This window comes from Chelonia mydas, chromosome 6 (assembly GCF_015237465.2).
Source record: "Chelonia mydas isolate rCheMyd1 chromosome 6, rCheMyd1.pri.v2, whole genome shotgun sequence".
NCBI classification, from domain to species: domain Eukaryota; kingdom Metazoa; phylum Chordata; order Testudines; family Cheloniidae; genus Chelonia; species Chelonia mydas.
This window is the reverse complement of record NC_051246.2, coordinates 20863305-20886446: the sequence shown is the minus strand read 5'-3', so window position 1 is coordinate 20886446 and position 23142 is coordinate 20863305. Positions and strand designations below refer to the sequence as shown.

Genomic DNA, 23142 nt, shown 5'->3' with positions numbered 1-23142 from the left:
AACAAGAAGAAAGCCAAGGAAAGTGTGGGCCCCTTAATGAATGAGGGAGGCAACCTAGTGACAGAGGATGTGGAAAAAGCTAATGTACTCAATGCTTTTTTTGCCTCTGTCTTCACTAACAAGGTCAGCTCCCAGACTGCTGCGCTGGGCATCACAAAATGGGGAAGAGATGGCCAGCCCTCTGTGGAGATAGAGGTGGTTAGGGACTATTTAGAAAAGCTGGACGTGCACAAGTCCATGGGGCCGGACGAGTTGCATCCGAGAGTGCTGAAGGAATTGGCGGCTGTGATTGCAGAGCCATTGGCCATTATCTTTGAAAACTCGTGGCGAACGGGGGAAGTCCCAGATGACTGGAAAAAGGCTAATGTAGTGCCAATCTTTAAAAAAGGGAAGAAGGAGGATCCTGGGAACTACAGGCCAGTCAGCCTCACCTCAGTCCCTGGAAAAATCATGGAGCAGGTCCTCAAGGAATCAATCCTGAAGCACTTGCATGAGAGGAAAGTGATCAGGAACAGCCAGCATGGATTCACCAAGGGAAGGTCATGCCTGACTAATCTAATCGCCTTTTATGATGAGATTACTGGTTCTGTGGATGAAGGGAAAGCAGTGGATGTATTGTTTCTTGACTTTAGCAAAGCTTTTGACACGGTCTCCCACAGTATTCTTGTCAGCAAGTTAAGGAAGTATGGGCTGGATGAATGCACTATAAGGTGGGTAGAAAGTTGGCTAGATTGTCGGGCTCAACGGGTAGTGATCAATGGCTCCATGTCTAGTTGGCAGCCGGTGTCAAATGGAGTGCCCCAGGGGTTGGTCCTGGGGCCGGTTTTGTTCAATATCTTCATAAATGATCTGGAGGATGGTGTGGATTGCACTCTCAGCAAATTTGCGGATGATACTAAACTGGGAGGAGTGGTAGATACGCTGGAGGGGAGGGATAGGATACCTAGACAAATTGGAGGATTGGGCCAAAAGAAATCTGATGAGGTTCAATAAGGATAAGTGCAGGGTCCTGCACTTAGGACGGAAGAATCCAATGCACCGCTACAGACTAGGGACCGAATGGCTAGGCAGCAGTTCTGCGGAAAAGGACCTAGGGGTGACAGTGGACGACAAGCTGGATATGAGTCAGCAGTGTGCCCTTGTTGCCAAAAAGGCCAATGGCATTTTGGGATGTATAAGTAGGGGCATAGCGAGCAGATCGAGGGACGTGATCGTTCCCCTCTATTCAACATTGGTGAGGCCTCATCTGGAGTACTGTGTCCAGTTTTGGGCCCCACACTACAAGAAGGATGTGGATAAATTGGAGAGAGTCCAGCGAAGGGCAACAAAAATGATTAGGGGTCTAGAACACATGACTTATGAGGAGAGGCTGAGGGAGCTGGGATTGTTTAGTCTACAGAAGAGAAGAATGAGGGGGGATTTGATAGCTGCTTTCAACTACCTGAAAGGGGGTTCCAAAGAGGATGGCTCTAGACTGTTCTCAATGGTAGCAGATAACAGAACGAGGAGTAATGGTCTCAAGTTGCAGTGGGGGAGGTTTAGATTGGATATTAGGAAAAACTTTTTCACTAAGAGGGTGGTGAAACACTGGAATGCGTTACCTAGGGAGGTGGTAGAATCTCCTTCCTTAGAGGTTTTTAAGGTCAGGCTTGACAAAGCCCTGGCTGGGATGATTTAACTGGGACTTGGTCCTGCTTCGAGCAGGGGGTTGGACTAGATGACCTTCTGAGGTCCCTTCCAACCCTGATATTCTATGATTCTATGATTCTATAAGAATGGCCTGCCCCCATCCACAAAACTGCAATAGACTTTCCAGTGAGGTTCCTTTCCCTCCCTTTCTTCCCCTTCCTGTCCTATCAGGTGTAATAAAGTTTCTTTAGTAGGGGAAACCCAAATGTTTTTGCTCAGGAGATGGAGGTTGGGAACTTTGCCTTAGAATAATGTTCATGTATGGAACACAGGATCAATGAAAGCTACAGATGCCCAGGATTGAAACCGACACCTGGTCATGTGGTCCTCAGCATCCACTACTACAGCTCTGTAATTTTAAATCCCAAATTAAAGGAATCTTCCTAGAAACCCACTGAGACCGAAGTGCTCATTTCCCTCTCTGGTTATCTGTCCCCTCTAGGCTTTCTAACTGCCATCTCACGGCCATGTGTGGTGGGGATCTCTCCTCTCTTCTCAGCACCAAACCCACCCTGACAGAGCTGGACATAGGGGAGAACAACCTGGGGGATTCAGGAGTGCAGCTGCTGTGCGAGGGACTGAAACATCCACACAGCAAACTGCAGAAGCTGCGGTGAGTATTTCTAAGTTTCTCTTCTGGAAAGAGCTCAGCAGGGTCTGGGGACGGTATGTAATGTCAGCTCCCTGCAGGCACATGGCGAGGCTGAGAGCTGAGTGTCCCTCCAGCCCCTGACATGTCAGTGGCTTCCAACATCCCGATGGCCCCTCATGTTTGGAAAATGGAACGTATAAAGAAAGATGAGCCCAAACAGGAGCCCTTGTTCAACCCCGCCTCCCCTGAAATTGAGGACGAAGTTGTAGTAATATTCACTAAAAATGTAAGTCCAATAAAGCATGATCTCACTCCCTTTGATAACAACCAATTCGTACAACGATCTTTAAAACAATGTTACATTTTCTGCGATTTAAGACAAATGAAAGGACAAGAGGCCTTACAAAGCCTCAGAATCCTAAATCTCTTACAGCCCTGCCTAAGGGAGGGAGTGAGAGAGATTCTGTGTGAGGGAGGTAGAATTCTTCCTGCACATCCTTCACCGGCAGGGGAATTTGCCTGCAGCTAAATCCTTCTGCGAGCTGCACCATGTTCTTCTGTTTGTCCAGCTAGCTGTGCGGGCCAGTGAGTCGCAGGACTTTATCATGCCCCCTTCTGTTCTGCTCTTGCCTGCTTTGGTGCTACTTTTGCATCACAGTGGAGAGAAAAGGGATCAGACCTTTTGCTCAGGGGAATGCAAGGGCACAGCCGTAGTGCGGGTTGCAAGGAGAGGGAGGCTTTCTGTGCTTTTCCCTCCCCTCGAGCACCTTGAAATAACTTCATTTTTCCACTCCAGCTCTGAGTCTGCCCAGTGGCTTACAGCCTGCCATAGGGAAAGAGGAAACCCTGTATCTAGAATGCTACCTTGTGAAAGGCCAAATTTAGACTTTGGTGAGCAACATCTAGGCTGCAGTGGACATGCTCAATCCTGTGTCACAGTTACAGGGCTAGCTACACCCCTGTCCCCTTTCAGATCTCTCTGGGTGCACCCACCTCAGGTCCCAGGCCTCCATCTCTCTCTGATGGAATCATACAATTCTCCCACTCTTAGGCCCACTGAGAGCTAAAGCTGCATGTGGACTGAAATCCTTATGTGATCCCCAGCATCCACTACTACAGCAGGGTGATTTTATTCCCAGAATAAAGGACTCTTTCTAGAAACCTACTGAGGGAACTGGCCAGACAGAAGTGCTCATTTCCCTCTCTGATTATGTCTCCTGCAGGTTGATGAATTGTGGTCTGACAGCCAGTTCCTGTGGGAATCTCTCCTCTGTTCTCAGGGCCAAACCGACCCTGACTGACTTGGATCTTGTGCTGAACAACCTGGGAGAGGCAGGAGGAATGAAGCTGCTGTGTGAAGGACTGAAACATCCCGACTGCAAACTGCAGAAACTGAGGTGAGTATTCACACATCTTCCTGCTGGAAAGAACTCAGCAGGGGGTATGGATGGTGGAAGATGTCAGGTCCTTGAAGGAACACGGAGAGGCTGAAAGCTGAGTGTCCCTCCAGCACCTGTTGTCTCAGTGGCTCCCAATATCCCTATGGTCTATTGCGATTGGAGAACAGAATTTATTAATAAAGATGGGACCAAACTGGAGCAGTAGTTCAAACTCCCCTGAACGTGAGGAATGAGTGATTTCCACTAGCAGGTATTTTTTTCAATAAAAATTGAAGCAGGCTCTTTTAAACACCTGTTTAATCACCTTTAAACAATACTACATTTATTTTGATTTAAAACTAATAGAAACACAAGAGGTCCAAGGAGATCAGGAGCCTAAATCTCTCATCTGTCTGCCTCAGGGGGAACTGTGGGAGGGATAAAAGGAGTACTTGTGGCACCTTAGAGACTAACAAATTTATTTGAGCATAAGCTTTCATGAGCTACAGTTCACTTCATCGGATGCATGCAGTGGAAAATGCAGTGGGGAGATTTATATACACAGAGAACCTGAAACAATGGGTGTTACCATACAGACTGTAACGAGCGTGATCAGGTAAGGTGAGCTATTACCAGCAGGAGAGGGGAGAAAAACAAAACAAAAAATCCCCAAAACCTTTTGTAGTGATAATCAAGGTGGGCCATTTCCAGCAGTTGACAAGAACATGTGAAGAATAGTAGGGGGGGGGAATAAACATGGGGAAATAGTTTTACTTTGTGTAATGACACATCCACTCCCAGTCTTTATTGAAGCCTAATTTAATGGTGTCCAGTTTGCAAATTAATTCCAATTCAGCAGTCTCTCATTGGAGTCTGTTTTTGAAGTTTTTTTTGTTGAAGAATTGCTACTTTTAGGTCTGTAATCGAGTGACCAGAGAGATTGAAGTGTTCTCCGACTGGTTTTTGAATGTCATAATTCTTGACATCTGATTTGTGTCCATTTATTCTTTTACGTAGAGACTGTCCGGTTTGGCCAATGTACATGGCAGAGATACACACAAAGTGTTTGGCCAATGTACATACACAGTGGTACACACAAAGATTGACTACAAGCCGTCAGGAACAGTATCCCCGATAATGTCACGGCAAACCTGGTGGCTGAACTTTGTGACTATAAAAGGTTTTGGTGTCCCCCCCCCCCCCCCCCCCCCGCTGGTAATAGTTCACCTTACCTGATCACTCTCGATACAGTGTGTATGGTAACACCCATTGTTTCATATTCTCTGTGTATATAAAATCTCCCCACTGTATTTTCCACTGCATGCATCCGATGAAGTGAGCTGTAGCTCACGAAAGCTTATGCTCAAATAAATTTGTTAGTCTCCAAGGTGCCACAAGTACTTCTTTCCTTTTTGCGGATACAGACTAACACGGCTGCTACTCTGAAACCCGGGAGGGACACTGTTTCAGAGAGGAAGAATTTTTCCTGCACATGTAATGCTGACAGACACCGGTGGTCAGTGGGCAGGATTGAACTGGGGACCTCTGGAGATTCGTGCGTGAGCCTCTACCACATGAGCTAAAAGCCAACTGCCTGTTAGCTAAGGCTGTAGAGCAGACTTATTAATTGCTCTCTCTTTAAGTGGTCTCGGTGCCACTAGAGGGGACAGAACACCACACCCAGGAGGTGTGTGGGTTACATACTTCCCCTAGCTGAGGAAGCATGTCCCGAGCTTCAGAGACTTCCCAGTTGGAATCCCGGATGAGCCCCCACTTGTAACACCGACAGACACTGGTCACCAACGGGCAGTATCGAACCGGGGACCTCTGGATCTTAGAGCATGAGCCTTTACTACATGAGCTAAAAGCCACCTGCTTCTTAGCTAAGACTGTAGGGCAGACTCATTTTATCTCTCTCTTTCAGGGATCTCGGTGCCACTAGATGGGACAGAACACCACACCCAAGAGGTGTGTGTGTTACACACATCCTTTACATGCCAAGGGGTCAGGGAGATTTGTCTGTAGCTAAACCATCTTCAAGAGCCACCATTTGTTCTTCTGTTTGCCCAGCTGCCTGTCCTGGCCAGTGCACTGTGGGATTTTATCATGGCCCCCTTCTACTCTTCATTGGCTGCTTAGTTGTTTATTTTGCCCCTAAGGGCAAAGAAGGGATTGGACCTTGTGCTCAGGGGAGCGCGAGGGCTGCAGCTGGGCAAGGAGAGAGAGGCTTCCTGTGTTGTCCCCTCTGTAGCCCGATCTATAGATTATAGAGGAAATATAAATATAATCCCCAGTTATCACTTTGAGGGTTGACAGTATCTTGTCCCAAGATCAGGCCCAGTATTTATTCAAATCATTATATACTGGGAAACTCCGCTGGGCTCAGCTGCAACACTCACACTACAGGAACTCCTCTATATTTACAAATAGTTTATTAATACATTTAGCACAGTCACAAACACACCAGCTCAGGATTCTACAGAACGTACATCTGTACATCCATTTACTCACACCATCTCTTGTAGAACAACCTGAAATGTGAGCCATCATAGAATCATAGGACTGGAAGGGACCTCAAGAGGTCATCTAGTCCAGTCCCCTGCACTCACGGCAGGACTAAGTATTATCTAGACCATCCCTGACAGGTGTTTGTCTAACCTGCTCTTAAAAATCCCCAATGATGGAGATTCTACCACCTCCCTAGGCAATTTATTCCAGTGCTTAACCACTCTGACAGTTAGGAAGTTTTTCCTAATGTCCAACCTAAACCGCCCTTGCTGTAATTTAAGCCCATTGCTTCTTGTCCTGTCCTCGGAGGTTAAGAAGAACAATTTTTCTCCCTCCTCCTTGTAACAACCTTTTACATCCTTGAAAACTGTTATCATGTCCCCTCCCAGTCTTCTCTTCTCCAGACTAAAGAAACCCAATTTTTTCAATCTTCCCTCATAGGTCATGTGTTTCTAGACTTTTAATAATTTTTGTTGCTCTTCTCTGGACTTTCTCCAATTTGTCCACATCTTTCCTGAAATGTGGTGCCCAGAACTGGACAAAATTCTCCAGCTGAGGCTTAATCAGTGCGGAATAGAGTGGAAGAATTACTTCTTGTGTCTTGCTTACAATACTCCTGCTAATTCATTCCAGAATGATGTTTGCTTTTTTTGCAACAGCGTTACACTGTTGACTCATATTTAGCTTGTGATCCACTATGACCCCCAGATCCCTTTCCGCAGTACTCTTCCCTAGGTAGTCATTTCCCATTTTGTATGTGTGAAACTGATTGTTCCTTCCTAAGTGGAGTACTTTGCATTTGTCCTTACTGAATTTCATCCTATTTACTTCAGACCATTTCTGCAGTTTGCCCAGATCATTTTGAATTTTAATCCTATCCTCCAAAGCACTTGCAATGCCTCCCAGCTTGGTATCGTCCACAAACTTTATAAGTGTACTCTCTATGCCATTATCTAAATCATTGATGAAGATATTGAACAGAACTGGACCCAGAACCGATCCCTGCGGGACCCCACTCATTATCCCCTTTTAGCATGACAGTGGACCACTGATAACTACTCTCTGGGAACGATTTTCCAACTAGTTATGCACCCACCTTATAGTAGCTCCATCTAGGTTATATTTCCCTAGTTTATGAGAAGGTCATGCAAGACAGTATCAAAATCCTTACTAAAGTCAAGATATACCACATCTACCGCTTGCCCCCTATCCACAAGGTTTGTTAGCCTGTCAAAGAAAGCTAGCAGGTTGGTTTGATATGATTTGTTCTTGACCAATCCATGCTGACTGTAATTTATCACCTTATTATCTTCTAGGTGTTTGCAAATTAATTGCTTAATTATTTTCTCCATTATCTTTCTGGGTACAGAAGTTAAGCTGACTTGTCTGTAATTCCCCAGGTTGTCCTTATTTCCCTTTTTATAGATGGGCACTAAATTTACCCTTTTCCATTCTTCTGGAATGTCTCCTGTCTTCCATGACTTTTCAAAGATAATTGCTAATGGCTCAGATATCTCCTCAGTAAGCTCCTTGAGTATTCTAGGATGCATGTCATCAGGGCCTGGTGATTTGAAGACTTCTAACTTGTCTAAGTAATTTTTGACTTGTTCTTTCCCTATTTTAGACTCTGATCCTATCTCATTTTCATCTTCCTCATCACCATCACCTTCCCCTTCATCATCAGTGGCCATCATTCTGGCACCTCCCAAGAGCTACATCTCCTTCTCCTACTGCCCCTAGGCTGGGATGCAACTTTTATATGGCGTTACGCTGATGCCTCTATGTTTGATGCAAGGCTTTTCCCCCTTTTCCTCATTTGTATTTCCTCACCTTGCTAATGTTGGAGTATCCTTCTCCTGTAAGTCAGTATATCAGTGATCTCAGCTTATCACATAGGTCAATTTGTTACCATGGCCCTCTTTTGGTTAGGCGTCTGTGGATGTAGCTCATGTACCTGTTATGTATGTCAGTTTACTGCCATAACACTCTTGTGGTTGGGCCGTGTTCCTGTGGTCAGAAATCCCCCTTAAATACTCTATTTTCAGCTCCCTGTTTCTGTTGGGCCGTTTATCTGTTCAGAGTTCATAGGCCTCAAGCCTTATGCTAACTTGCTGAAGCTAATACCTTACAGGACACAGGCCTGTAGGTTCCTTGCATTACTGCTGAATATAATGTGAAGCAGTGAATATAATACAAGCAAGCTCGCTCTACGAGCTACATCTCCCTTTGTTCATCTTCTGAGCAGCCAGCACAGTGTGAACTGCACCATTCACCAGTGTCAGCTTCCTCCTGGCTGAGGTGGCTCTAGCCTGTCAAATCCCCGCACTGGGAAGTGAAGCAAGGCTCAGCCAAGAGAAACAACCAGTTTGTAGAAATACCCTTGACAAGAGGCCCCTCTGGGAATAGAAAAATGTTTCTAGTTACTAAGGTAGCAGTGTGTGGGTGTCCTCTGTCATGTGACAGGCCATTATCACATTGATCCAAGTCATGGGACTAGGCAGGGCCAGGAAATAGCAAACAGTTTCTCTCCAGCACTTCTCTGTGTCAGACCCTTATCATCTGGGGGCAGAAGTGAACTGAAACCTTTCACTGAATGAAGCCTCTTCAGTCTCTCACTCGGAAAGGGAGTTTGGCAGAGAACTGTAGGAGGAGATAGCTGCGCTTCCAGATTTTCCTGGGAGTAAATGGAGTTGCAGAGAAACCGGTGAGAGCGACCTTCTCCTTTCTGCTACAAGTGGGAATGGCAGTGGGAGCAGATGAATGATCCCCCCGAGAATCCTGTTGCTCAGCGACCTCCAACTGGGGTAGGGTGAGTTGCAACATCACATTCATTTTCCAACACTGACAAACAGGTTTAGGGGGGCCTCTAACATGTTGCCTCAAGGAATTGCCAGGCCCAGCCTGGGCACTGGGGGTTGATCTGCTGCTGTGACCAAGAAAGGGGGGGCTTGATGGCGGGGGGAGCCTACTGATGGGCAGTTTGTATTGGTGCTCTGGAAGGCTTTACCCTTTCTCAGGAGATCTTCGGGTGAGTTGGGGACCAATCCATCTCAGACTGGGGCAGCTGCATGAGCATTGGCTGCTGGATTTCAGGTCACTGCTACATGTGGGGTTGGAAGTTTGCAACACATCCCAGTGGGAGCACTCGGGGGACTGCAAGCTGCTGTGAATAGTCAGACTCAGCTTTTTATAATAATACAGCGATCCAGGCAGCAGTATCTCTTGGGAAAGGCACTTCCCCAGCAGCAAGGCGACATCACTGACCAGTATGTACAGACCACAGGGCAGCCAAGTGTCAGGTATCTCATCTGACCCTGGTTTGGCAACCCTGTGACTCCTGTCCCTACTGCAGATGGAATCCAGTGAAGGCAGGGAGTGTAGTTCCTCTGGCCAGTCACTAGAGGTCACTGCTGCTTCATATTTTGGAAGGGGCCGGGGGGAAGTACTTGCGAAATGTTCCGTAACAGGTAACATGTTGTCAAGTTGATGATGCACACAGGGCCGCTGTGCCAGGTTATGAAATGTAAACGTCGTATTTATCCTTGTATAAGATGCTTTGCTTTTCCTTGGGGAAATGTCCTGGTTTTCTGACCTTTAGGGTTTGCCCCTCCTGTTCCTGATGGGGCAGAGGAAACTTAACTGGTTTTCTGAACTTGGAGTATGAGCCTGTGCCACTCCACGTTCTGGAAGGCTGTGTGCTGGGCAGCAATTGGAGCTACCTGAACGCAGGTCTCTGTAAGGGATCAGAGAGGCTGGTCTGGCATTTAGATCTGAACATGGACAGGGCCAGGCTCAGTCTGATCTTCCCTGGGAAAGCGCTTCCCAGCTGGGGCCTGCTGCTGAGAATGCTCTGCCTGTGCCCCTGGGAGTCTGACCTGGACTTTGTTAGCTGTAGTGCCCCTGGAAAATGTAGTCAGGTTGGTGGATCACGGGTGGGTGAACAGTCTCTGAGACAGCCTCACCTTGAGCTATTACGAGTCTTGTAAATCAAGGCTACTGCTAGGGTTTGGAATGATATCCTGAAACTCATGGGGGTTTGGTACAGTTTGAGAGTCATGGTGTGATATGCTCAGATAATTTGGCTGCTGCACACTGTCTGAGCTGTACTTTGCGTGTGACATTTACCTTCAGTCCCAGAGAAGGAATTCCAGTCTCAGCCAGGGGGATTCAGGAGTGACACCACTTTGTAGAGGCTGAAACATCCCAACTGTAAAACACAAAGATTAGCATCAGCAGCCACTGGCTTCCTTTGTAATTCCCTCCCCAGTCTTCACTTCCTACACCAGTCCATGTATATTTTCATCCATTGATAAATTGTGACTCACACTACATGTCAGGGAGTTTATGGCCAGTGAATTTCCACACTAGGGACCAGATCTTCTGCTGGTACAAATCAGTATCGCTCCACTGACTTCAAAGTAGCTTCACTGATTTACACCAGCCATGGATCTGGCCTTGACCATCACTGGAAGTTCGTTTGAGCTTTGTTTAGGGAAGTTGTGAGGCACCTATCAGTCTGTCCCTAGCATTATGAGCCCATATGTAACACAGACACGGTCTCCCACAGTATTCTTGTCAGCAAGTTAAGGAAGTATGGGCTGGATGAATGCACTATAAGGTGGGTAGAAAGCTGGCTAGATTGTCGGGCTCAACGGGTAGTGATCAATGGCTCCATGTCTAGTTGGCAGCCGGTGTCAAGTGGAGTGCCCCAGGGGTCGGTCCTGGGGCCGGTTTTGTTCAATATCTTCATAAATGATCTGGAGGATGGTGTGGATTGCACTCTCAGCAAATTTGCGGATGATACTAAACTGGGAGGAGTGGTAGATATGCTGGAGGGGAGGGATAGGATACAGAAGGACCTAGACAAATTGGAGGTTTGGGCCAGAAGAAATCTGATGAGGTTCAATAAGGATAAGTGCAGGGTCCTACACTTAGGATGGAAGAATCCAATGCACCGCTACAGACTAGGGACCGAATGGATAGGTAGCAGTTCTGCGGAAAAGGACCTAGGGGTGACAGTGGACGAGAAGCTGGATATGAGTCAGCAGTGTGCCCTTGTTGCCAAGAAGGCCAATGGCAATTTGGGATGTATAAGTAAGGGCATAGCGAGCAGATCGAGGGACGTGATCGTTCCCCTCTATTCGACACTGGTGAGGCCTCATCTGGAGTACTGTGTCCAGTTTTGGGCCCCACGCTACAAGAAGGATGTGGATAAATTGGAGAGAGTCCAGCGAAGGGCAACAAAAATGATTAGGGGTCTAGAGCACATGACTTATGAGGAGAGGCTGAGGGAGCTGGGATTGTTTAGTCTGCAGAAGAGAAGAATGAGGGGGGATTTGATAGCTGCTTTCAACTACCTGAAAGGGGGTTCCAAAGAGGATGGCTCTAGACTGTTCTCAATGGTAGCAGATGACAGAACGAGGAGTAATGGTCTCAAGTTGCAATGGGGGAGGTTTAGATTGGATATTAGGAAAAACTTTTTCACTAAGAGGGTGGTGAAACACTGGAATGCGTTACCTAGGGAGGTGGTAGAATCTCCTTCCTTAGAGGTTTTTAAGGTCAGGCTTGACAAAGCCCTGGCTGGGATGATTTAACTGGGAATTGGTCCTGCTTCGAGCAGGGGGTTGGACTAGATGACCTTCTGGGGTCCCTTCCAACCCTGATATTCTATGATTCTATGATTCTATGACACTAGCTCTGGGTTCATTTTATCCCACTTTTTAGCTCTTCACAAATTTCTCATGCCTCTACAGTCATTCCCATGATGCTGCTGTCACAACAGTGGGTCTGCAACGGTGAAAGATTGTAACAATTTAATTGGAGGCCCAGCCTGCGAGACTGGGCTCCCTATGGAAATTCCAGCTATTTCTAGTGTATGGTCAAACCTAGGGAAAATGGGACAGGGATGGGGGGACTTGACCCTCAGCAAAACTGAGCCCATCCCTGAATTCTGAATGTTCAGAACTAAGTACTCCAGAGGCTGGCTTCGTGGCTGAATCCTAAGTAGAAATGAGACAGCAAGAGAGAACAACAGGCTTCCCATGTCTGCAAAACTAAAGTATAGCTTTGACTGCAGGAGCAGTTTCATTATTTTCCAATGAGAATCTTGTCCCTCCCTTTATTCCCTCTCTCCTGGCTCCTCCTTTAATGTTTCTTCATTAGCAGAAGCTACAGTGCTTATGCTCAGGGGATGCAGTTTGGGAACTTTGCCTTAGAATAACATTCATATGTGGAATACAGGATCAATGAGAGCTGCAGCTGCACATGGATTGAAATCCTCACATGGTCCTCAGCAACCACTGCTGCTGCTCTGTGATTTTATTCCCGGAATAAAGGAATCTTGCTATAAAAACCCAAGGAGGGAACAGGACAGACAGAGGTGCTCATTTCCCTCTGTTTACGTGTCTCCTGCAGGTTGATGGGTTGCCAGCTCACAGCTGCTTGTTGTGAGGATCTCTCCTCTGTTCTCAGTATCAACCAGACGCTGACCGAGTTGGAGCTGAGGGGGAACCTCCTTAGAGATTCAGGAGTGCAGCTGCTGTGTGAGGGACTGAAGCATGCAAACTGCAAGCTGCAGAAACTGGGGTGAGTGTTTACAGATTCCTTGTCTGTAAAGAACTCAGCAGGTTGTGCCGATGGTGTGAGACTGTCAGCTCCCTGCGAGTACATGGTGAGGCTGACAGCTGACTAACCCTGCAGCACCTCATGTGTCAGTTGTTCACAACATCCCGATGGCCTGTCATGTTTGTAAACTTGAAGATATAAAGAAAGATGGGCCCAGACTGGAGCTTTACCTCCAAACTCCTCCTCTTCCTCTCTGAATTTGAGGAATAAGTGTTTTGCCTGTAATTGAATACATGTGCTGGTAGTATCACCTATTATTAAGTTTGCCTGATACTTTCTATTGTAAGTCTGTCTTCAGTTGCTTATAAATTGGCTGAACTCTAACTGCTTGGGTGGAAATTTTCCACACCGGGTGTCTGCTTCAGGCTGAACTTTTTTAGTAAATTTAAGCTCAACAGTGCAAATGCTTCCAAGAACAAGATTAGGGTGAACATACATTTTTACCAGCTATTTTGCTGAGGAGATCTTGCCCCCACCACCCTTACGTTGGAGCAAGGACTCAACATTTAGCAGAGCACAGCCTTTTTGTTAGATGTGCCTTTTGCTTTTCCTGTGAAAATCTTCCCAAACAGGCATCTCTGGGCCATCCTGTGTTCTGTCCCAAGCCTACAGACCAGCTCAAGTTAATTGCATCCTCCACAGAGGCTCAAGGGCTGTCCAATTAGACAGCAGGCTCTTATGCGTCACAGCCTTCTGTAGGCATCCCATGCCTGCCTTCCAGCGGGACCTAATAATTATGCAGGGCCATTTGCTCTATGGCTAATCAGACTCTGGGAGCGGGGGCAAAGCAAGAGGTTTGGTATAAAAGGCTAAGTTGATCTTGACAGAGGGGTCCTCTTTTTTGATTTGACAAATGGCTGTGACCTTTTGTCCAAGGGAAGACCCCACCCTGCTGAAGGGTTGTTGGGACTGGAACCTGCCTGGGTCTCCATAGGGGTGATGTGGGGTGGGGGGTGCATTTAAATCCTGTTATTGTTTTATGTTTTCTCTGTATGTTTTTGTCCTTAAATAATTGCACTCTGCTTTGAGAGTGCTGGGTAGGACACTAGTAAACCATAGTTATAGGCTTTGGAAAGAGAGCAAAGTCCAGGGACTGCACTTAGTCAGGCCTTCTGGGGATAATCAGAGTGTGGCTGCCCCAGCCTAAACTCCCAGTCAGAAAGGAACGGGACACAGGTCCCTGCCCAGAGAGAGGTGACAGCTAGAAGCTGAGGGAGTTTTCCTTGAGCAGACCACAGAGGGGATCAAAGGTGCAGTTACTCTAAAACTCTGACAGATGGGAGTGCAGGGCCATCCTGAATTCTGGTTGGTCAGTGGAAAGGACTAGGGGTGGTGCTTAGGGTGGAAGTCTTTCCCCACCCCTTATTCCTCATTGGTCAATGGCAGAGGGTTGAGGCTTGAAGTGTCTGGCTCATTCCCAGGGTGGTCCAGTCAGGGTGAAATGCACGGAGTAGGGCTTATGCAGGAAGTCCCACCAAACACTGGTTTCTCATTAGACTAGGGGTGAGGCTTGGGACAGGGTGTGAGGCAGGGCTTTTGACTCATTCTCAATGCTGATTGGTCCGGGAAAGAAGCGGGTGGGCGGGGCCATCTGTCATAACAGCTGGGACAAGCCCCATTCACACAGTGATCGCTTGTCCCTGCATTTCTCTCTCCTGCAGGTTGAAAAATTTCCTTCTCACAGATGCTTGCTGTGAGGATCTCGCGGCTGTTCTCAGCATCAGTGACAGCCTGACAGAGCTGGAGCTGGGTATTGACTATCTAAGAGATTCTGGAGTGCAGTTGCTGTGTGAGGGACTGAAACACCCAAACTGCAAACTGCAGAAACTGCGGTAAGTAACATTTGGCCTCCTCTGTGCATTTACAGGTGTCCTTTTGTGTAAAGCGCTTGGCAGGGTGTGTGGCTGGTGTCTGATGTCTGCTCCCTGCAGCTACATGGAGATGCTGAGAGATTAGTGTCTCTCCAGCACCTGCATCATTGGCTCACAACACGCACTGGACTGTCCTGCTTGGAAAATGGAAATTTTTAAGTAAAGCAGGGCCCACACCAGAAGCTGGCTCCACAGCCCCCTGATATTTAGCGAATAAATAGATTTTTTTTTTTAAACAACTCTTTACTAAAATGCATTTGCTTTAAAATAGTGCAGTCTTTCCCCTTCAGCTAGCGGCCTGTTTTGTAGAGAACTTTGATGACTTTTGACACCTTGACATATTGATTTAAAATTTATTAAGGCAAAAGAGTTTCCAGGAGCTGGAGGATTCTTAACCTCCCGATCTGAGCTGAACTATCCAGTGTGGTTTCAGCTTCAGCCCTAGCCATGGTAGCTCCTGCCTTGAAATTCACAGAGATGGGGCGGAAGCTTCTCTCAGCTGAGAGGCACCACCAGTTTGGAGAAATACCCTTTAAAGTGCAGCCCTTTGGGAGTTGAGAGGTGTGGTCACAGTAACAAACCGGGCAGGTTAGAACAGAGGCCAATGTTGGACTCATAAAACACAAAACCCTTTGGGGCAAGTTGTGGTTCCTCCCTTTTCTATTCCAGTACATTTCTACTCGGTGGTTCTTCTTTCGTGGCTGAACTTCAGACCTGGTGTGGGGTGCTCCTGGGACTTTGGGACAGATTTTCAGAATTGCTCAGAATCCAGCAGCTCCCATTGTCACTCTTCTGCCCAAGTTTTCCAGAGACCTGCACGTTGGATGCTGAGATCTCTTGAAAAGCTACAAAAGCACAAGCAGAGTGAATGGCAAAATCAGCCTCCCAGCTAAGGTCCATCATTGGAGGTTTGGGGTTAGTGCCACTAACCCCTAATGCAGGGATCCCAATTCTCCCTCCAAGAACATCAGATCCACAGCCTGGAGGGCTGAGCTGCTTCTGTCCCCATCTCTCCCCTTCAGCCATCAAGGGACGCCTCAAAACTCTGTCCATCTGTGTGTAGATGGATGGGATTCAACTCCGGACTAGTTGATTTCTTCTTTTATTCTCACCATCAGTGCCTCTTCCCTCTTGAGGATAAGGTGCCACTCTCCATTACGCAGCCTGCAGAAAAGAGAATCCACCAGCTACTATCAAAACCCCTCCTCTCTGTAGGGAAAGTAGCCATCTGTCAGTGGTTTCTCTTCCCATCACCCCACTGACTTTCCTTCCCTCCCCCTTGCTCTGGGAGCCTTCTGCTCAGGACACCTGCTGCCTCCTGTCTCCTCCTGAGGATCAAAACCTACAGCTCACTGGTGCCTCCCATCTGTGTGGCCCTGCAGAGTCCTGCCCCTTTTATCCCTCATAGGTTGGAGGAGGGTTGGGAGTGAGTCATTCACAGATGGTGGCATGAGAGGCAGTGATGCCAGATGGTCAGACAGCTCAGGAATGTGATGGTACCTCATCTGCCCCAAATTCAGCTCCATTTTCATTGCTTGGCTGAGCCTGGAACTATGAAATTTCCAGCTCATTGGGGGAAACATCTTTGGGTTTCAACCAATCAAATATACCTCCATTACAACTGTCAGAAGCCCTGCCTCTGAGCCCCTGGCTGGACAAAGCTGCTCATCTGTCAATGCCCCAACCTGGTCTCTGATCTTCATGCGAGTTCTCTCTTCCCTTTCACACTATGCCCCCATTTTCCTGTCTCTTTCTTTTCTCTCAGTTTCTTTCCTCCCTGCCCCCCAATGGGCTTGCTATAGGACACTGACCTTTCTGAAAGTGCATCACCCCATCCCCTTGTCTTTCATGTTCAGTGTAAAATTAACCTTTGGACCGTACAGCTCCCTGATCCTCAAAATCACAACTTGGTCTGGTGGGTGATTCATAGGCCTCATGCACTAGACTTGTATTGTTGGAGTTTCAACTAGTTTTTTGAACGAGCGAACCCCAGGCAATTCAATGTGTCCAACTCGCCATGGCTGAATGGACTCAGGCTTTGCCCTCCACACTGGCATTGTCTTACCCAAAAGTATTGGAGCTAAATCCGTGCATCTGTCCTCATGCATATAGATTAGAAGGCCAGAAGGGACCTTGTGACAGGTAGTCTGACCTGTACAATATAGGCCAGAGAACTTCCCTGAACTAATTCCCGTTTGAACTAGGGCGTCTTTTTTGAGAAAAGGTCCAATTCAAACCCAACACAAGTGTTGCACAAGAGGAATGTGCAAACAAACCCTTGAAAACAAGAAAACATCCCATTTAAATATCGTCACCCCTCACAAAACACATTCACCACTTCCACTGCCAGACTCTGCTCCTCCATAAGTCCTATGCTCTGCCATGTGCAGTAACACAACGCACGCATTGCGTTCCTCACGACCGCACTGTAATGCGAACCTTCACTCTGACCTTGGGTGCGTGTGCGTCTGCTGGACACCCGTGCCTTCATATTTCCGAGGACGGCATCATTTGCAATAGCTGAGACAAAGCTAGTACCTTGGTTTATCTCTCAGGGGAACTCCCAGGACTGTAGAGGGATGAGGATCCCTTTGAATGGTGTGAGGGCTGAGGGTTGGCTGGGTACTTACCCTCTGGCCTGTCCTTTGTAAGGTTGGGAGGGCTGGAGGTGCTGGCCTGTGCTCCTCAGAGGCAGGAAGGAGCTGACTGTAACAGCTAGTTGTGAATTCCCCTCCCCCCCCCCCGTACACATACACACACACACACACATAAATTCACAAAAAATGGACATTTCTATGTAGTTGAACAAAGCCATTTTCCATTTAAAAAAAAAAATTAAATGCAGAATTTTCAGCCAGCTCTGCTCGCTGCAGTACTGGGAGCCTCCAAATCTGCTTTGCCCACTGGCAGCTCCGGCACCAGATGGCCTGGCAGGCACTCTACAAGCTGAGCCACTGTTTCATTGTAGCCCTGCCTTCTGAGGGGGCTGTGTCCTATGTGTAGAGGACAACAGGGGGACCTGGCTTCTCTTATACCACTCTCTGGTTTGGCTGCAGGCTCTTACCTACAACTGGGGCAAATGGGCCCTTGAGGTCCTGGCTCTGAGAGACCTCCACCATCAGAGCACTCATGGCCCCTCTTCTTTCCTCTCTCATCCATGACCAGAGAGTTAAAGGAGAAAAGACGGACTGCCCCCAAAACGATCCCTCTTGTGGAAGAGAGTTGTGGCCAGAGCAGATGCAAGACTGGCTCGGAAAACCCCTTAACCAAAAGGGAGCCTGCTCATTGCTATTTTTATAATTTAATATAGCGTACTTCAGTTTAGAGTCATTTGTATGAGCCTCCAGTGGAATCCAATTTAAAAAGATCTTGAGACTCTGCCACAAAGAGGAGATCCCTGGTGTGCCGATTACCCAGGAGTGGAGGCAGAGAATTCTGGGAGCTCCACAGAGGGGCAGTTCTAGTCTCTGGCTGGCTGTCAAATTTTGGCCATCTCTAACCAGCAGGAAAAAAGGGAACACCTACAATACATGGATGGGGTGAGAACTATCAGTCTGCCAGTTTTCAATCCATTTCATAGGTGTAGTATTGATTTTTGTACAGTGCTATTTTTTAATCCAAATGCAGTGTGCTAATAAATCAGGTTTCTTGCAGAAGTCTAAGTACATCATCTCAGTAGTTACCTTTAGCAACCAGACTCTCCGACAAACCTGTTTTCCATGAACTACATTGACTGCCATTATTGATATTCAGTCCTTTACCTCTTTATTACTAGATCCATCTCTGCTGTTCCATTATTTTTTCCTGGGTTGATGGGAGGCCAAATGACTCCATTCGTTCCATTTGTCATTTTAAAATATCAGCACAGCACTGGCTTTCTTTCAGTCCTCTGGAACTTCCTCAGTTTCCCAAGATTTACTTATCAACAGCCCAGTCACTGGAGACTTTTAAGAGCAGGTTAGACTGGGGTGGCCAACCTGAGCCTGAGAAGGAGCCAGAATTTACCAATGTACATTGCCAAAGAGCCACAGTAATACATCAGCAGCCCCCAATCAGATCTCTCCTGCCCCCCTCCTCCCCCCGCTCCCAGTGCCTCCCACTCACTGGCAGCCCTGCTGATCAGTGCCTCCCCCTCCTTCCCTGCACCTCCCAATCAGCTGTTTCATGGCATGCAGGAGGCTCTGGGGGGAGGAGCGAGGGCACTGCAGGTTCAGGGGAGGGGGCAGGAAGGGGTGGAGTGGGGCCCAAGCCTGTGGCAGAGCCAGGGGTTGAGCAGTGAGCACCCCCCAGCACATTGGAAAGTTGGCATCTGTAGCTCCAGCCCCGGAGTCGGTGCCTATACAAGGAGCCACATATTAACTTCTGAAGAGCCGCGTGTGGCTCCGGAGCCACAGGTTGGCCACCCCTGGGTTAGACAAACACGAGTCAGGGATGGTCCAGATAATATTTGGTCCTCCCAAGAGTGCAGGAGACTGGACTAGATGACCTATTGAGGTCCCTTCCAGTCCTATGACTCTAATTCCTGTCAGCTACAAAACAAAAGTAGATATTTAATACTTTTGCCTTATCTGCATCATTGTTGACAATTTTAGAATCTCCATCTAGTAATGAACCTACACTATTGTTAGGATTACTTTTGTTACAGATATATTTAAAAAAATATCCTTTTCATTATTCTTAACCATATTGTCCATAGATGCTTTTGCTGTTGAGACTTTTAGCTTCACTTATCAATTGCCTGCACTTCTTAATTTCTAATTTATATTAATTGCCATTAACCTGTCTTTTATCCTCTCCTATCCTTACTAAATAGGTTGTAGTCATTAATTTAAACATTCTAATCATGTGACTCCTCCCATAGGTTCTAGTAATACCAACTACGACAGAATTTCTCACGTGAGCATTTCCAATTCCTCCTATTTATTACCCAGACTCCTAGCAGTGGTACATAGAAAACTAAGGAATTTCCTTCATGTCATCCTGAGTGTCCCAGAATGACCCAGTAATATATTCTGGGGTCAATACCAGGCTTCTTTTATATGTAGCAAGTTAAAGGGTTCAGCCATGGAGGTTAACTACAGACTTCCCATAGCAATTCAATCGGCCAAGAAACATGCTCCCGTTAGAGGGATTTTTTTTGATTGTGGAGTCTGCATACCATCATGCAGTGAGATCATGTGTCCCAGGTCTGGAACCTTACAAGGAGCACAAGTCAGATTCACTGTGAATTCCTTCATTTTATAAGCATTGTGAACCCCACCTCCACCCTTTGTAAGTGGTTCTGATACAGGCAAGGGAAGGAAGTCATTTATTACAGACCCAGAAAGTCTCTTGGGGAACAGGGAACGCAGTTGTGTTAAACAGGTGGGCTGGGAGCAGGGTGCGTTCTATTATCAGTAATATACATAGCTTGGAGTTTGGCTGTGAGGAAAAAATGTCACCTGTCTTCCAGTTTGGAAGGGGTTTGGTTCCCACATGCCCTGGCTGATAGGGTACGTGGTTACTGCAGAGTTAACCTGGGCTGTTACCAAGGCTTTAGCCCTAAGTCCTCTGCTGTCCACAGACAAAAGCCTTTGACCCAGGTTTGGAAGTGCTGTAAGCCATGGCTAGCTTATTTGACTAGGGCAGTGGTGCCCAAACATTTCCTCTTGCACCCTCCACCCCCTTTACCAGTAATGGAATGTCTCTGCGCTCTCCCAGAGAATGGAATCATGGCCGAGAGTGGGGGCCAGAAGCTGGGGGCCAAGCTGCTGCCGGGAGTGGAGCCGGGGTCTCAGCTTGGGCTCGGGGCCAGGCCAGAGTGGAGCTGGGGTACGGTGGGGCTGGGTGGCACTCTTTCCCCATCACTCCATGTGGGCTGGCATGGGCCTCACCGTGCCCCCAGGACATTCTTCCATGCCCCACAGTTTGGAGACCACTGGTCTAGAGTATAGATTAGAGCTCAGGTTTCACATTAACTCAGGCTGAAACCAACCCACTTGGCATGTGGATGCAGGTTGGAACCTAGGTTACTTAACTCAGGTGCTGGCAGTCCTCCATTGCCTTGCCACAGTTCCCTCAGGGCCATATTTTCCTGCCTGTCTACCTATGCCCGTCTTCTACACCAGAAGATACCTCTCAGCATAGGTTTCAGAGTAGCAGCCGTGTTAATCTGTATTTGCAAAAAGAAAAGGAGTACCAGTGGCACCTTAGACTAACCAGCATAGATGCACCAGTTTGGTGTTTAAACCCCACATTCCATGCAGCCTGCTATGTCTTACACAGCACTTGAATTGTACTGCTGTCTGGGAGAGCCTCACCCCAGCATACTACTAGCTGGCCAGAGGCTCACACCATAGAGTGGCGCAGTTTAGTACAGTGCTAAGAACCATGGGATATGCCCCAGAAGTCCTTGCACCTGGGTTAGTGCAGCGCCAGTGTGGACAAAGCTGCAGAGGTATGACTCGAGTGTGGCTTAGCAGTGTGGACACTCAATGCCCATGGTTGGCTAACCTGGGTTCCCAGAACTAGACATCCAGAGCTGGGGTAACTGCAGTGATGATATAGGTGTAGTTTTAGGCACTGGGGAATGTTTTGGGGGAGGCAGAGGAGCTCACACAGCAGCTTTAGATCGAATTTGCATAAGCAGAAAGGAGCTTGAGTACAAGCACTGGGAAAGGGTTTGAACTATTACTCAGTGCCTGTTAGGATTCTCCAGCCCATTACAAACACCCCTGCAGGCTGCTGCCCTCCCTTCAGCTCATCTGAACATTCCCTTGTGGACAGGAATCCACACAGGGGTCGTTGGTGTCAACAGTCACACAGCCTCCTGTTAGAGCCCCGTGACTGGTCTCTTCTGAATGAACTATCCCTTTCCAGACAGACACTGACATCAGTGAAAGAATTACTAGTTTCCTTCTCTGTGTGTTTCTGTCTCCTGCAGGTTATGGGGTTGTGATCTCACAGCTGATTGTTGTGGGGATCTCTCCTCCGCTCTCAGCACTAGCCAGTACTTGACAGAGCTGGAACTGGGGTATAACGAACCTGGAGATTCCGGAGTGCAGCTGCTGTGTGAGGGAGTGAAACATCCAAACTGCAAACTGCAGAAACTAGGGTAAGTAGCAGCTGGTTCCTCTGTGCCTATTGATATTGTACTATTGTGATTTCAGCTCTTTCTACTAGAGGGGGGAGAGATAGCTCAGTGGTTTGAGCCTTGGCCTGCTAAATCAAGGGTTGTGAGTTCAATCCTTGAGGGGGCCATTTAGGGATTGGGGCAAAAATTGGGGATTGGCCCTACTTTGAGCAGCTGGTTGGACTAGAAGATGACCTCCTAAAGTCCCTTCCAACCCTGATATTCTATGAATCCCAGCACTAATGAATGCATCAACAACCCTTAAACACCTACTGTCTTCCCAAGGAGTCAGAAAGAGACCCACTGCTATGTAGATTTATCATCTTGTATTAGATGAGAAATTAGATCACACAGCCACTCTACATGCACCATAAATGCAGTGTATTTTACTGAAGACCCTTCGACTAATTTACTCATTGTGTGTGAATGAAAACCCAGTGTAGGAGATTTCACAATTTGACTAGAATAACCCTCTGTCATTCAAATCCTTTGCCTTCATTGTAATAAATGAATCCTGGGACAAACCTAACTACCTCAGAAAGAGGAAAAAGGGAAGCAGGAAAGGATGAAGAAATTCAGTAGAAATAATCATTAGCTGGGGACTGTCTATGGGAGCAGCCAGGGTGCTTTGTCCTTCACCCGTCTCTTCCTCAGCCTGCCCCTCTCCCTAGGCAGCAGCTCTCACCAAGGTTGACAGCACTGTAGGTCCCGTTAGCTCACCCTGGAACTTCTGCTCTAGCCAACAACTGACCAGCGTCAAACCTCCCATTCCTGAGCAAGTTCAAAGAGAAGCTAAGAAAAGGCCAACTACAAGCTCCACCTGACTGAAGCCAACATTCCAGACCCAGCACAGTCTGGATTCAGGCTAGGATATGGAATTGATGCTGCTTTAATGGAACAGACGGATGCTCTTCTCCTGTCACTGGGTAGAGGATAGAGAATGAAAGGCCTAAAGATTATGTGCTGCAAAAGAATTGGGCCACATCAACTGCATCCAGAATGCATGGACCATCTAATTGGCCCAAAGCTACAAAGATGGTTCCTGAGATGGAGGAAGTATGAAATGACACCTATCACGGTAAAGGCCTGTCACAAGGCACTTCTCCAACTATCCAGTGTGCAGAACTGCCTAGCCAGTTTTCACAGCCTCTCCATTACAAACACATTGCTTGTTACCTTTCCATCACATGTACCTTTAATCCTCTATTTTCAGACTGGGCAGGGCAGAGCACAGTTATGCACCAGGGGAAGCCTGCCCCACAGCTTCTCTCCTCCACCCAGCTTCCTGTTCCTCCCAGTTACTGAGCCAATTGTCTCATTAGCCCAGCAATTATCACCAAGTGTCAGGAATCCCCAATGGAAATAAGC

At 47.4% G+C, this 23142-nt stretch overlaps 1 protein-coding gene and 1 long non-coding RNA gene across 7 annotated transcripts in view; one reads left to right on the top strand and one right to left on the bottom strand.

Moving 5' to 3' along the window:
• The window catches only part of LOC102943481 (NACHT, LRR and PYD domains-containing protein 3), a 509145-nt gene that overhangs the window by 28159 nt on the left and 457844 nt on the right, over positions 1 to 23142 (top strand). The window contains exons 7-11 of the mRNA XM_043549314.1: positions 2132 to 2302; positions 3505 to 3678; positions 12583 to 12753; positions 14454 to 14624; positions 21586 to 21756. Coding sequence (XP_043405249.1) covers positions 2132 to 2302; positions 3505 to 3678; positions 12583 to 12753; positions 14454 to 14624; positions 21586 to 21756 — 858 coding nt within the window. The remainder of the gene's footprint in view (positions 1 to 2131; positions 2303 to 3504; positions 3679 to 12582; positions 12754 to 14453; positions 14625 to 21585; positions 21757 to 23142) is intronic.
• LOC122466303 lies at positions 14997 to 23090 on the bottom strand. Of its 6 annotated transcripts, none has more exons than XR_006291716.1 (3): positions 22968 to 23090; positions 15776 to 15827; positions 14997 to 15508 (listed from the first exon to the last, which is right to left on the bottom strand). It is a non-coding gene; the product is annotated as an uncharacterized LOC122466303 (long non-coding RNA). The 6 variants fall into 6 exon arrangements; XR_006291714.1 differs by having other exon boundaries at positions 22951 to 23062; XR_006291715.1 differs by lacking the exon at positions 22968 to 23090 and adding an exon at positions 18425 to 18640 and having other exon boundaries at positions 15594 to 15827.